General features: G+C 31.2%; 2 protein-coding genes across 2 annotated transcripts; one reads left to right on the top strand and one right to left on the bottom strand.

Moving 5' to 3' along the window:
- Positions 1–1,131: 1,131 nt before the first annotated feature.
- Positions 1,132–1,569, top strand: LOC130657725 (serine/threonine-protein phosphatase 6 regulatory ankyrin repeat subunit B-like). The gene has a single exon (XM_057460763.1). The coding sequence runs from the start codon at positions 1,132–1,134 to the stop codon at positions 1,567–1,569; it is 438 nt and encodes a 145-aa protein (XP_057316746.1).
- A 408-nt stretch (positions 1,570–1,977) lies between these two features.
- On the bottom strand, positions 1,978–11,942 carry LOC130644496 (tetratricopeptide repeat protein 39C-like). Its single transcript, XM_057450135.1, has 16 exons — positions 11,700–11,942; positions 10,570–10,618; positions 10,178–10,388; positions 9,738–9,871; positions 9,089–9,318; positions 8,864–8,934; positions 8,211–8,308; positions 7,540–7,633; positions 7,363–7,417; positions 7,034–7,086; positions 6,505–6,611; positions 5,381–5,504; positions 5,166–5,263; positions 4,976–5,080; positions 3,195–3,233; positions 1,978–3,016 (listed from the first exon to the last, which is right to left on the bottom strand). The coding sequence occupies exons 1-16, from the start codon at positions 11,870–11,872 to the stop codon at positions 2,882–2,884; spliced, it is 1,776 nt and encodes a 591-aa protein (XP_057306118.1). The 5' UTR covers positions 11,873–11,942; the 3' UTR covers positions 1,978–2,881.
- Positions 11,943–11,953: the final 11 nt, after the last annotated feature.

Below are 11,953 nucleotides of genomic sequence, written 5' to 3'. Positions count from 1 at the left end.
AATTCTTAAATAAAATAAATCTTACCGTCTTTCCAAAGTTGAAACAGTTCAGATAAATTTGAATTGTGTTCTTTTGCTTTGATCTCCCTCGATGGTTTTTGAAGGAGAAAATTTGAATCATAAGTACTTATAACCTGATTCGATGGAATTTCGTGTCACGATTAAATTGATCAATCCAGAAAGATAGCTTAATTATAAATAATTTAGATGCTTTCCCTGATGGTAATAAAAATAAATTTTTCATCTAAAATATCGTTTCATCGTAAGCATTGTAAACACATCGCATGTAAGATTGTTTACAATGGAATTGGATGTTAAATGCTCTCGCTCGGTGAATTTCGGAAAGTTTGATAAAACTTTCTGAAATATATTCCAGTTGACATTTCTTTCTCTGGGCATAAAGTTTCAGCGCAGTTGATGGTTTTCACGTCTTCATCATAATCACATGCCACATCAATGGTCAAACTGTTATTAACACGTCTGTTATAATGACTTTGCTTTCGGTTACAAGAGTACATATGAATATCAACTCCCTTAAAGCTGTCAAATGTACGTTTGCAAGTACATTTATAGGAGCAACTTAAAAAATTCTGATTATCAAGTTTGCAACTCTTATTAAACCTCCCTCAATACAACAATAAAATAACACAAGTTAACAATCAATCTACCATTCTGTTGTTCTATAATTAATTGCGCTCAATCCTTGCACATAAGATACAATTTTAACTTCAATTTTGAACAAACACTTTAAGTAGTTCATTCATGTGTTCATGCATTATCGTAGTTTTTGTTAGTTAGCATTATTTCTGTCATAATCTGCATAGTGTCATCCTTCGGATGTGATCGTAAAAAAGTACACTTCTTTACCTGATCGCTGAACAAGTGTGAAGAAATCTTTACCATTGTATCGAGTATCCACCAAGAAGCAGATTTTTTTTAGGGTGCTGTCTATAGGGTTCTGGCCCTATTTCATCCAGTGCAAATTAATTTTACCACTCCAAACAAGCGAGAAAAATGTATTTCGTGGCAATATTATAAGTTTACACCCTTGTCATTACGTTTCGTTTCCAATTATTACGACATAACTAATGTTTAGAACTTGAAATAGTCGTTAAAAATGGTGATGTCAAGATGTTGCAAGCAATTCTTATTGATGATCCAACTATCGTTGAAATGAGAGGTGATAATAAAACCACACTGTTGATACAAGCTGCACTTTACAACAATCCATTAATAGTGAAGTGTTTGATTGATGCTGGTGGTGATGTGTATGCTGTGAATGTATATGAACATAATGCATATCACTACGGTGCATATTATGGTCATCATGGTGTTTTAAATGTTTTAATTAATCACGATGTCACAAGCATTAACAACGTAGACAATGACAATGACACACCATTACATGATGCATCTTATAATAGTTATACTGAATGTTTGAAATTGTTGTTGTCTGTACCAAATATCGATGTGGATATACGAAACATTTATGGTCAAACTGCTTATGATGTTGCTTGTAATGGCACTATCAAACGTTTATTACAAGAACATCGAATGAATAATAACTAACTAATAAATTACTTTTTTATTTGCATACGCAATTTTAAAAGTCATACTACACATTGTTTTATAAAAAATGTACATTTTACAAACATTTAGAATGAGAAAATTGCTGATGATATTTCTTGTGACACTATCGGACAGTTTTATAAATGAACATTAGAGCAATTAGGAAGTTTTCGGAAAATTATATTTTTAATTTACCTAAGCATATTATGAAAAGTATATAAACGTCTTTTTTATGAGAACTAAGGTATAGTAGGCTATATTTCTTAATTATTTTATAAATTTACGTTCAAAAATTTCAAACTGTGATTTCTGAAAAATGAAGAGGTATAATTCATCAAATAATAAAAATTTAGCTTGGAAGTGTTATCTTAACAGAGAAGAGCTTGTCGTAAAAAAGTACCAAACACGTTTACTTGATATGTATATATATTTCCATACTAACATAAATTAAATTTTCCAATTCTCTTTATTCAAAAATATTTAAATATTTGTACATACTTTATCAACCCCATGTGCTCAAAGCTGTTTCCCCTCTTTTTTATGATCGACCCCAATAAAAACAATGTATTAATGCTTCTATCTCCTTAACTTGATAAATTAAAAAAACAACTTTTCAATCCATCTTTCAATTTTAATTTAAAAAAAATTCTTACAAACCATGTTTGGAGATTAAAGCATAAATGGAAGCAATCTTTTTGTAAGCGAGTTTGGTCATGTTTGTTGAAAAACGCAAAATATGTTTTCACCAAACTTGAAATATATAACAACTTTATTCCTCCGAACTTTGATTTCTCTTTGTTTTTAGTTTACGTGATCCCACATTTTATATATTGTATTTGCAGATTCATGTTGCAATTTGAAATAAAATTTGTTTTTAGAAAGGATTTTTTAATAGAGATTTTTCTATAATATTATTTCATAATATTATTTTTTTTTAATATTATTTTATATAATACAAGTTTGGAAGCTTAGACTGTTTGTTTGCTAGTCGAGTTTCGTGTCTAAACGACAATGAAACTCTATAAGGATCATTTAAAAAGTCATCAAAGTGGCATAATATTTACACTAGTCAAAACATAAAAATCATTGACCATGTACCAAACTCTGAAGAAATAGAGGAAAACTGCCGTTGTGTATAGAAATTCTTGCTTTGCAGAGAGAATTGAATGATGTTTGCTAATTTTGTTTGTCACAAAAAACTGGAGACTGGAGTTGTTTTAAAATATGACTTGATGTAGCCATATCGAGATGTATCGAACAACTTTTTTCCGTTGAAAAAAAACCCTGAAAACTGTAATAAATTATCTACTTTCTATAAACCGTCCAAAGCTGGAGCAGCAAGTTTACTCTGAGCACGTGATAAATCATCTCGATCATCCAAATTATTTAATGCTGCATGCAATCGAAAGTTCAACCGATTCTCGAAATCGTAACCGGAATAGGTATCCTAAAATAGAATAAAATAGATAGCATAAAAAAAGCTAAACACAATCAACCTAACTCCCTTACGCCTATAAATCGCCAATAATTTTTAGAATGGTGTAGCAGACCACACAAACGTTAGAGTCCAACTCCCTACTTTATGTAATTTGGACAATAATCATTCAGACATGAAAAACTCTTACCTTCACCTTGTGCAGAATTTCTCTTCCTTTTTCAAAATTCTAAAAGTATAATGAGAGAAATACTACATAGAAAAAATGACAAAGAATGCAGCCAGTTTGAAGACGCACAGTTCATTTTCATACACAAAATTTTACCATTGCTCAAATTCGAAACAGGGAACTTGTGAAAATCCGTACTGAACAGAAGAATAAGCCCAGCACACGATGGATGGATCATGGATGACACTTACAAATTCTGTAGACAGTGTACTGATGGCCACCGAAGTAAACACTGCATTAATTGAAAGATGTTATAAAATAACTACTCCGCACATATTTTACCCCGCACAAACTTTACCCCGCACACACTTACCCCGGGATACTAGCCTCCAAACAATTCCCACCTAAGGATACACACTCCCCTTGGCCCAAATTTTTTTCCTTAACATAACATTAGGCTACAACTGCAATTTCTCCAGGGAATAACTCCTTTCAATTTTTCTCAAAAAATCACGTAAACTGCTATGGTAAATTTCTTTTTGCTCGCCATTTTCAATAAAACGTTTGATAAAAACCGTTGAGTTAACTTTCACGAAAATCGAAGCTAGATTACTGCGAAAGTATTTTTTAAACCGGTGGAAAAATCGACAAAGACTTATTTTACTGTTGTTTTTGAACTCGTCACGATAACTTAAATTTAACCCTATTCGGTCCGGGGTTTTTCGCACATACTATGACCGCCCCCGCCCCCGCCCCCCCCCCTCAATAACTTTTCATAGGGTTGTTCAAATTAAATCAAATTCGGCACACTTATAGTATGTCATAAAAGGAACAAAATGGCAGCAATAAATTTTTGCTTGCGTCAGCACAATTTCTGTGACGTCATAAGAAGCTTCAAATTTGGTAAAAATGCCACTATCTGCTTAAAATTTAATTACTTTTGTTCTAGATCGATTTTTTACATTCTGTTTGAAGTTTCTGAAAGCCAAATAAAAGTTATTTAACATATCTTCTGGTTTTTACATGGATCGCACAACAAATTGCGAAAAATTGGCCGAAAATCCGTTTTTCCGATTTTTGAGTAACACCCGACAAAATCGGATTAGTCACGTATTCGAATTATCCAAAATGATTCTTCTTGATGAAACAAAGTTGTGTTACAAGTTTCAAGTTCTAAGGATAATCCTAACATGAGTTATTATATTTTCCCCATTATAAGGGTTTCATAGAGATTTTTGGGGGTAGTTTCGAGTAATGGCCAATATCAAAGCCTCTGAAAGTTATGGGACCTAAAAATTTAGCACGCAGGTTTCTAATAGATAAATATTGAAACTCAGTAAGTATCATAGCCATATAACAAAGAAATAAGGAGTTATAAAAAAAACGTCAGAGGGGGGGGGGCACCCGCCCCTGACCGAATAGGGACGTGAATTTTATTAATAACAGAGGCAAGTGCATTGAGAAAACAATCAAATTTAATTACCTTAACTTTTATAAATTTATTTTTTTAAATTAAGTAAAGGATTTTGCAAAACATACAAAACTAAAAGTTTAGCAAAATAAGGTTATTTCTTAAGGAAAAATAACACATCTACTTTGTCGGTCTCAGACAGACAGAATTATAAAGAGATACATTTATGTTGGATCTTCCTCAAAGATTTCTTGAAATGCTTTTTGTATCACTTTTTTCAAAATGACCTTTCTCGGATTTCATAGCAATTTAAATGTTTTCCAGTTTTTGAACCTTAAGCACATTGAATTTTTATTTCGAATTTCTTTTTGGAAGTATTAAATTTCCTTACCTCCTCTTTTTGAATTTGTATAACCGCTAATTCATAAAGCGCGTACGGAATCACATGAGGATCGGTAGCTTTGGTGTCAGTTTTACATGAAGCCGTATGTAGATGCTACAGGAGAAAAGTGAAGTGAAACATTACACACGTGAGTCTTAGCAGCATGCTTGAGAACACGACTAATTTTTGGAAACCATACCATTAACGAATTTTGCATGTCGCCAAGTATAGAAAAAATGGAACCCATAATTAAGGATTTCAACGGTTGCATACCCGGTGATTCACACTTGTTCAACTCTAAATTCAGAAAAACAGATATTATATACTTTGTAAGTGCAAAATTTAAAACAATTCATATAACGAAAATAAATATAACGTGAAAATATTCGAATTGCAAACCGCAGAAATACTTACCAAGTAACATCTTGCGAAGTCCTTCTTCAGAACATTGTGGTAACGCATTCCAAAGATAAAGTAATTCTAACCCCAAAATTATATATTCTACTTCAGAAGGTGCAGACTTTTTGAATAAATGAGACTAAAAAGAAATGGCAGACTTAAAACAAAGACAAATAAAAATTTTATTTTTCATTAGTTTTGACTGCTTCGAATCAGATGGCAACTTGTAAATTTTGTAAAATCGGTGCTAAGGAGGATTGACAACTTCAATCGCTTATGACTATATACCATTTACGACTATGAACATCAAGCCAAAAACTGAATATCTAACATTTATGTTAGTCTTTATAGTTACCAATGGCTATTTTTTTCTGACATTTTTTTGTAAGTTAAAAAGGACAAAATATATTCTACTAGTTCGTTGTAATGTTATTTTATTTATGTTGATGGAAAGCACGTATTGATAAGTGAAAGCTATTTGTAAAATTTGACAAGTTCGTGCATGTGCTTAATATGTAAAAAGATGATCATTGTACGTAGGTACTATGTTCAAAAAATTGAACCTTTTTCCAACGATATTTGTAAAATTCGACAAGTTTGTGCATGTGCTTAATATGTTAAAAGATGATCATTGTACGTAGGTACTATGTTCAAAAATTGAACCTTTTTCCAACGATATTTGTAAAATTCGACAACTTTGTGCATGTGCTTAATATGTTAAAAGATGATCATTGTACGTAGGTACTATGTTCAAAAATTGAACCTTTTTTCAACGATATTTGTAAAATTCGACAAGTTTGTGCATGTGCTTAATATGTTAAAAGATGATCATTGTACGTAGGTACTATGTTCAAAAATTGAACCTTTTTTCAACGATATTTGTAAAATTCGACAACTTTGTGCATGTGCTTAATATGTTAAAAGATGATCATTGTACGTAGGTACTATGTTCAAAAATTGAACCTTTTTTCAACGATATTTGTAAAATTCGACAACTTTGTGCATGTGCTTAATATGTTAAAGATGATCATTGTACGTAGGTACTATGTTCAAAAATTGAACCTTTTTTCAACCATATTTTAAACATTATTATAGTTTTGCTATTATGTTAACTTTTGTTAACTAGAGAACGCACTTACCTTTCGAGCTAGAAATATTTCTAATTGTGTTTTGCGAACTACTAATTTTGGAACAGATTTTAAAAATATATATGCTTCATCTGATCTTCCCAAAGCACCAAGTGTCACTATGAAAAAAACAAAACAGAACAGTCAAAAACGTACTAAAATTAAAAAAATAGGTAGGATAGAAAGTGAAGACATGATAACAAGGGAAATATGTTATGCGTAAATTGTGTTGATACCATTCGGGATCATCCACATAGTATATACGCACAAAGAGAAGGGGGAAGGGGGGGAGGGAGGAGGTTCAAACCAGAAGACGACATAAAGAGATTAAAAGTAAAATGTAGTAAAACATTATGTTTTTCCTACACAGTCTTCGCGAATTGAATGTAGGAAAATCAATCACACAACTATTCATAGTAGCGCACTAATTTTCCTGAATTATAGGTTAAATTTCATCAAAATCGATTTTTAAATTTGAACAAGATCAAGAAGATTATAAGAACCCTCTCAATTCCAGTGGAATGTTACTGATAAAATGTACCTGCTAGTAAATAAGTGTAATATGCTTCAGACCAACGGGATTGACTTTTTAACCTAGAGAAAGCAATGAAAGAACATTAAGAAGTTGAGTTGTTTGATCAAACAATTTAATGACAACAAAATGTTTAATAGCATCAAAAAGTTTAATGGTATCAAAAAACACTCAAACTAAACTTAGAAATTTATTTACACACTAACAAAAGCTGTTTATAATATATATAAAAATCTTCAAATATAAATTAAACAAAAAACTACAAGAACATTCATTTGTTTCAAACAGGCCTCACAATATATCTACCACTAAGAAAATACATCACTTTTTGTGCTTACTGTGAAAAACATGGATAAGCATGTTCCCATTCCAACTTCATCAGGTGACACCAACCTATAAAAAAGCCAGCTTATTAGATGGATGTGTGTCTCGCTCTGCTTACTTTCTCTTCCACAGTGAACAATTGCATGAAAGCAAGATTCAACAAATCATACGTACATGCTCTCCTCACTTACCTCGGTCGTAAGAACAGAGTAATGCTATTTCTCTCTGTTCCTTAGATGTCTCCATTGTTTTTGTAAGAATCTCAAGTGCTTCATCAAGATTACCCTTCGATAAATAAAAAAAGAGAGTAAAAAACAAATCCTTTACACAAACTAGAAGTGTATACAAAAAAGGGGGAGCTAAAAAAATGTAAACAACAGATTGCACAGAAGTTTAAAAAAAGTTTATGTTAACCTTTTTAGATATTTCACTATACCTAACACGACGGAAAGGGAGTTAGAGTTATAAATTTGTAATGGCCGGAAAATTCAAATTCCGGTCATTTGCTTGACGGCAACTTTTAAACTTCAAAACTTCAAAGCAACATATACTTGCGGCAAGAAATTATTTCTGTAGAATTTTTTTTGCGATTTCTGGCCCTGTTTTAAAACTTAAGCCCCTTATACGTTTTTATAAGCTGTTACAGCCAGACAATAACGCCTAAAAAATGTATTATATTTGATCTCAATACTATGTTAGTCATAATACAATTCATCTATACGAATTTTGGTATCATTTCCCTATATATTCAAAATGCTGCATTAAAATACTTATTTTTCGCATAGCCACATACATGTTGCTCTAAAAACTATAGCTAAACAGATATATTAACAAGTAATAGAAAGAGAGAATGTAAACTCACCCTAAGACGACATATTAAAGCTTTAAAATATAAAAATATAGCTGAAGTAGGAAATTCTTTTTCAGAATCCAACAATATAAGGGAGGCTTCGTGAAGACCTGAAAATAACAAAAAATGTGTTATTTAAGAATAAAAAAACCAACAAGCCTAAACATTCATGTTTTACTGAGACCTCGAGTTTTTCCAGCAAACTCAAAACTGAAAAATAATACATCCCATGACTTGCAAAGAGGTTGCTTAGGTTAATAATTTTAAAATCTTTTTAGAGGTATTAATTACCTTCTTAAAGCTGGTAACATAGCACGTTGTAACAAATACAGCTCCTCGTGTTGTGTCTGTCCGCTTGCAAAACAAACTTTCGATTTGCTGACATTTAATATAATTTACAGACCGTAGCTTATTTTACCACTAAAACAAATGCTAAAGAAAACCTCTTCTTTATTTGGAAAATAAGAAAAGTAGCAAATTCATCACAAAAAATTTAATATTCGTAAACTGGCTATCTTCTATGTGGTTCTAAAGTGTGTATAATTTCTCGCACCTTGCTTGACTTTGAGAGGCTCGTTTATTACATGCTATTCTTCGAAAATTGCAGGGATTGAGCTTATTAAATCATTCCATAGCCCCTTTAATAAAGTAAAAAAAATACAAACCTTTTTCGATATTGTTACCATCTAATGCACAAAAGGGTCGCACAACAGTGTGGTACCATAGTAAAGTTAACCTGGATTTAAATTAAGCATTTCGAATTTTAACACACAATTTAGTAATTACATAGATCAAAATATTAAACTTAGAAAAAGAAATACAAGTGTATTAACAGAGGTAAAGGGAAATTTGGAGGTTTATCTGTACAAAATTTATATGAAAGTATATACCTGGCTATTGGAGCTTTCATATCTTTACTGCTACTAGACACATGTAATGCATTTAATCCAATATCTCGATCAGCAGTAAAACCAAATATTTCACAGACTTTTAAAAGAGTTGTTGGTACAATAGATACAGCCACTTGAATTAAACCGTATCCAAAACTGAGAGAAGCATTTAAAGTGTTGGTATCTTCTGATGAAAGATTACTTGGGGGTGTGGGCGTTCGATTTGATTTCTAACAACAAAAGGAAGTCTTATGTCACGGAATGAATTTTAAATCATTTTAAATAACAAAATGATGATGACAAAAACAAAAGGAATATTCAAACTTTTTCAACAAAGTAAAAATATATTTTTGCTGAATTTATGGTACTAGTTTACAAATAGTACAAATGCAATATCGTACAACTGTAGTCATCGATTTACAATTCTGTGCCATCATATACAAGACAGATATAAGTAGTTCATACAGTTGTTTTGATAATGTTAAAATGTGCAGAGACCAAAAGGGGTACTCAATTCTATAGAAATTGACTCAATCAAACTGATTTGATTTAAAAAAAACTTGTGAGTCTCAACCCTTTCCTTTTTGTCTTTTTGCTGACATCAGTTTTAATTCAGGTGGAAGTATGACTGTCTCTGAATTATATATACCTTTCTTTTTTTTTGAGTATTATCCTTTGAATTAACACTTCCCGTCTCGAACCCAAGAATTTCTTTTTGACATTTATCATACATTTTCCAAGCACGTCTCATGTGATAACCCGCTTTTACAAAATCAATAACACCTGAAATTAAATTTGTAAGAACCACACTTAAATAAAATTACAGTTTCAGCTATTTATTCAACCAGCTGTTTGTAAGCATATTAAATCAGATCTTAACATCCAGTCATCATTAAATGACTAAATTCTGTCAAATAATGAAAAGAAGCACAATAGAAGTGTACCATTATAAACATCACATTACGAACAAAAAGTGATATTTGTATCCTTTCCTTTACCTTTATCTATTTAGCATGAAATATATAGGGAACATTTGATCACACGATTCCTAATCAGACCGGCAACACTAAGCTGTTACTTCAAACTTACTCTGTTTCAAAAACATAAGAAAAGCCAAGAACAATTCACAATCTGCCCATATGATCATTCTTTCGATGCGTTCTACAGTTGACCACTTCTCTGACGGTCGCTTGTGTATGATTCCTTCGAATAGTGTATCAACTTGGCACATTTTTATTGTTCCCTTTAAACTGTTTAATGCATGCTCCATTTTTTCGTCTTCAAATGTCATTGCAGCAGTCTAAAAAGAGTAAAAAACACCAAATATACAAAATATAATAAACAACCAAACATAATTTACTAATAGAAGTTATGAGTGAACACAATGGCTTACATTATTCTATTAAATTCAACTTTTGCTTTGAAATTATCACATTATGGTACAAGGATCTTAATAGACAAAAAATCAACAAAACTCTTACAATAAAATCAACAAGACTGGCACCAGCTGATAGTTGTGGGCTGCATTGCCTAAAATGTTAAACACAGCTTTAGTTAAAAATCTGATCATCTCCTTCTATTGTATTATTAATAATTTTTTGACAAACTGGAATGAAAATTGGAAGGAGCATCTCAACAAATTTTCGAATTTGTTCTTGAATACGGATGTGTCATTGACATGTTATTGATTTCCTCTTTGATTTAATCATTTTTTTATAAGTTGTTTGGCATCAAAGTTAAGTACATTTTAAATATTTTATTTCATTAAACTTTGATTCTACAACACAAAGTTAGCTTAGAAAGTTTGCCATTTTAGGTTAATTATTTTTTACTTTTAATATCTGTAGATCCAGATGGCAGAATCTGGTATTAAAATTTGAGATTTAAAGCCATGACCTTTAGAAAGTTAGCATGACATAATTAGAGAAAAACAATGATTCTTTGCTAGATTATCTACAAGAAGATAGAGGTGGAAAATATGCTGAAAAGAATTTGTTATAGCTTTAAAATTATAGCAAGACATTATACCACAGAGACAACAAAACAGGCAGGCTTATAATTCTTACACACTACCTGGATAAAATATTTTAAAAAAGCTTGAATAGATGTTTTGAACTAAATATATGTTTAATGTTTATAGATTAAAGAATGGATATGGCATTGCCTTTAGAAAAAGCTTTGATAGATTTTTTAAACTTAATATATATATAATGTTTATACATAAAAGAGTGGACATGGCTTTGCCTTATTGGTTTTATCCATACGTATTGTTTTTTCTTATTCTTTTTTTAAATAAACCATAGAAAACACAACATAAACACAACCTGCTTTAAACGAAGGTTTAAGTTTCTCCTAAACGAACTACAAGTTATTACTCAGTATTACTAATAACTGATCCAAAAAACTATTTAGTATGAAAAATCACATGATTTGAATAATTTAATCTTATATAACAGGTCTTAGTATGGAGTCATTCTCACAACCTGAGTCAGTGCAGCAAATTACTTGTTTACATGTTTGTGTTTGTTAAGGGTAAAGTGCATGGCCAAAAACTTTCACTGAACACTAAATATTTACTTTTGTAAAAAATAATTAATTTCTAAACCATTACCTGAACTTCTTAAACAACTGCTCAGCATGGCCAACACCACCATTTAATAGCACATTTATACCTTCTCTTGCAAACCAACTAGCATCCATTCCAGGTGGCAACGGAATCGCACCACCATCATTGTTTTCACTGTCATAGTGCCGACTGGTTGCACCATTACTCGAAGATTCCATATATATATTCCAAAGTTACAATGTATTCATAGTGTCATTGTTAATTTGTACTATCTTTAAAATTATAATTTACACATATAG

The sequence above is a fragment of the Hydractinia symbiolongicarpus genome, chromosome 1 (genome assembly GCF_029227915.1).
Source record: "Hydractinia symbiolongicarpus strain clone_291-10 chromosome 1, HSymV2.1, whole genome shotgun sequence".
Classification (NCBI taxonomy): domain Eukaryota; kingdom Metazoa; phylum Cnidaria; class Hydrozoa; order Anthoathecata; family Hydractiniidae; genus Hydractinia; species Hydractinia symbiolongicarpus.
Note: the sequence above shows the minus strand (reverse complement) of the source record. Positions and strands in the feature narration are given on the sequence as shown.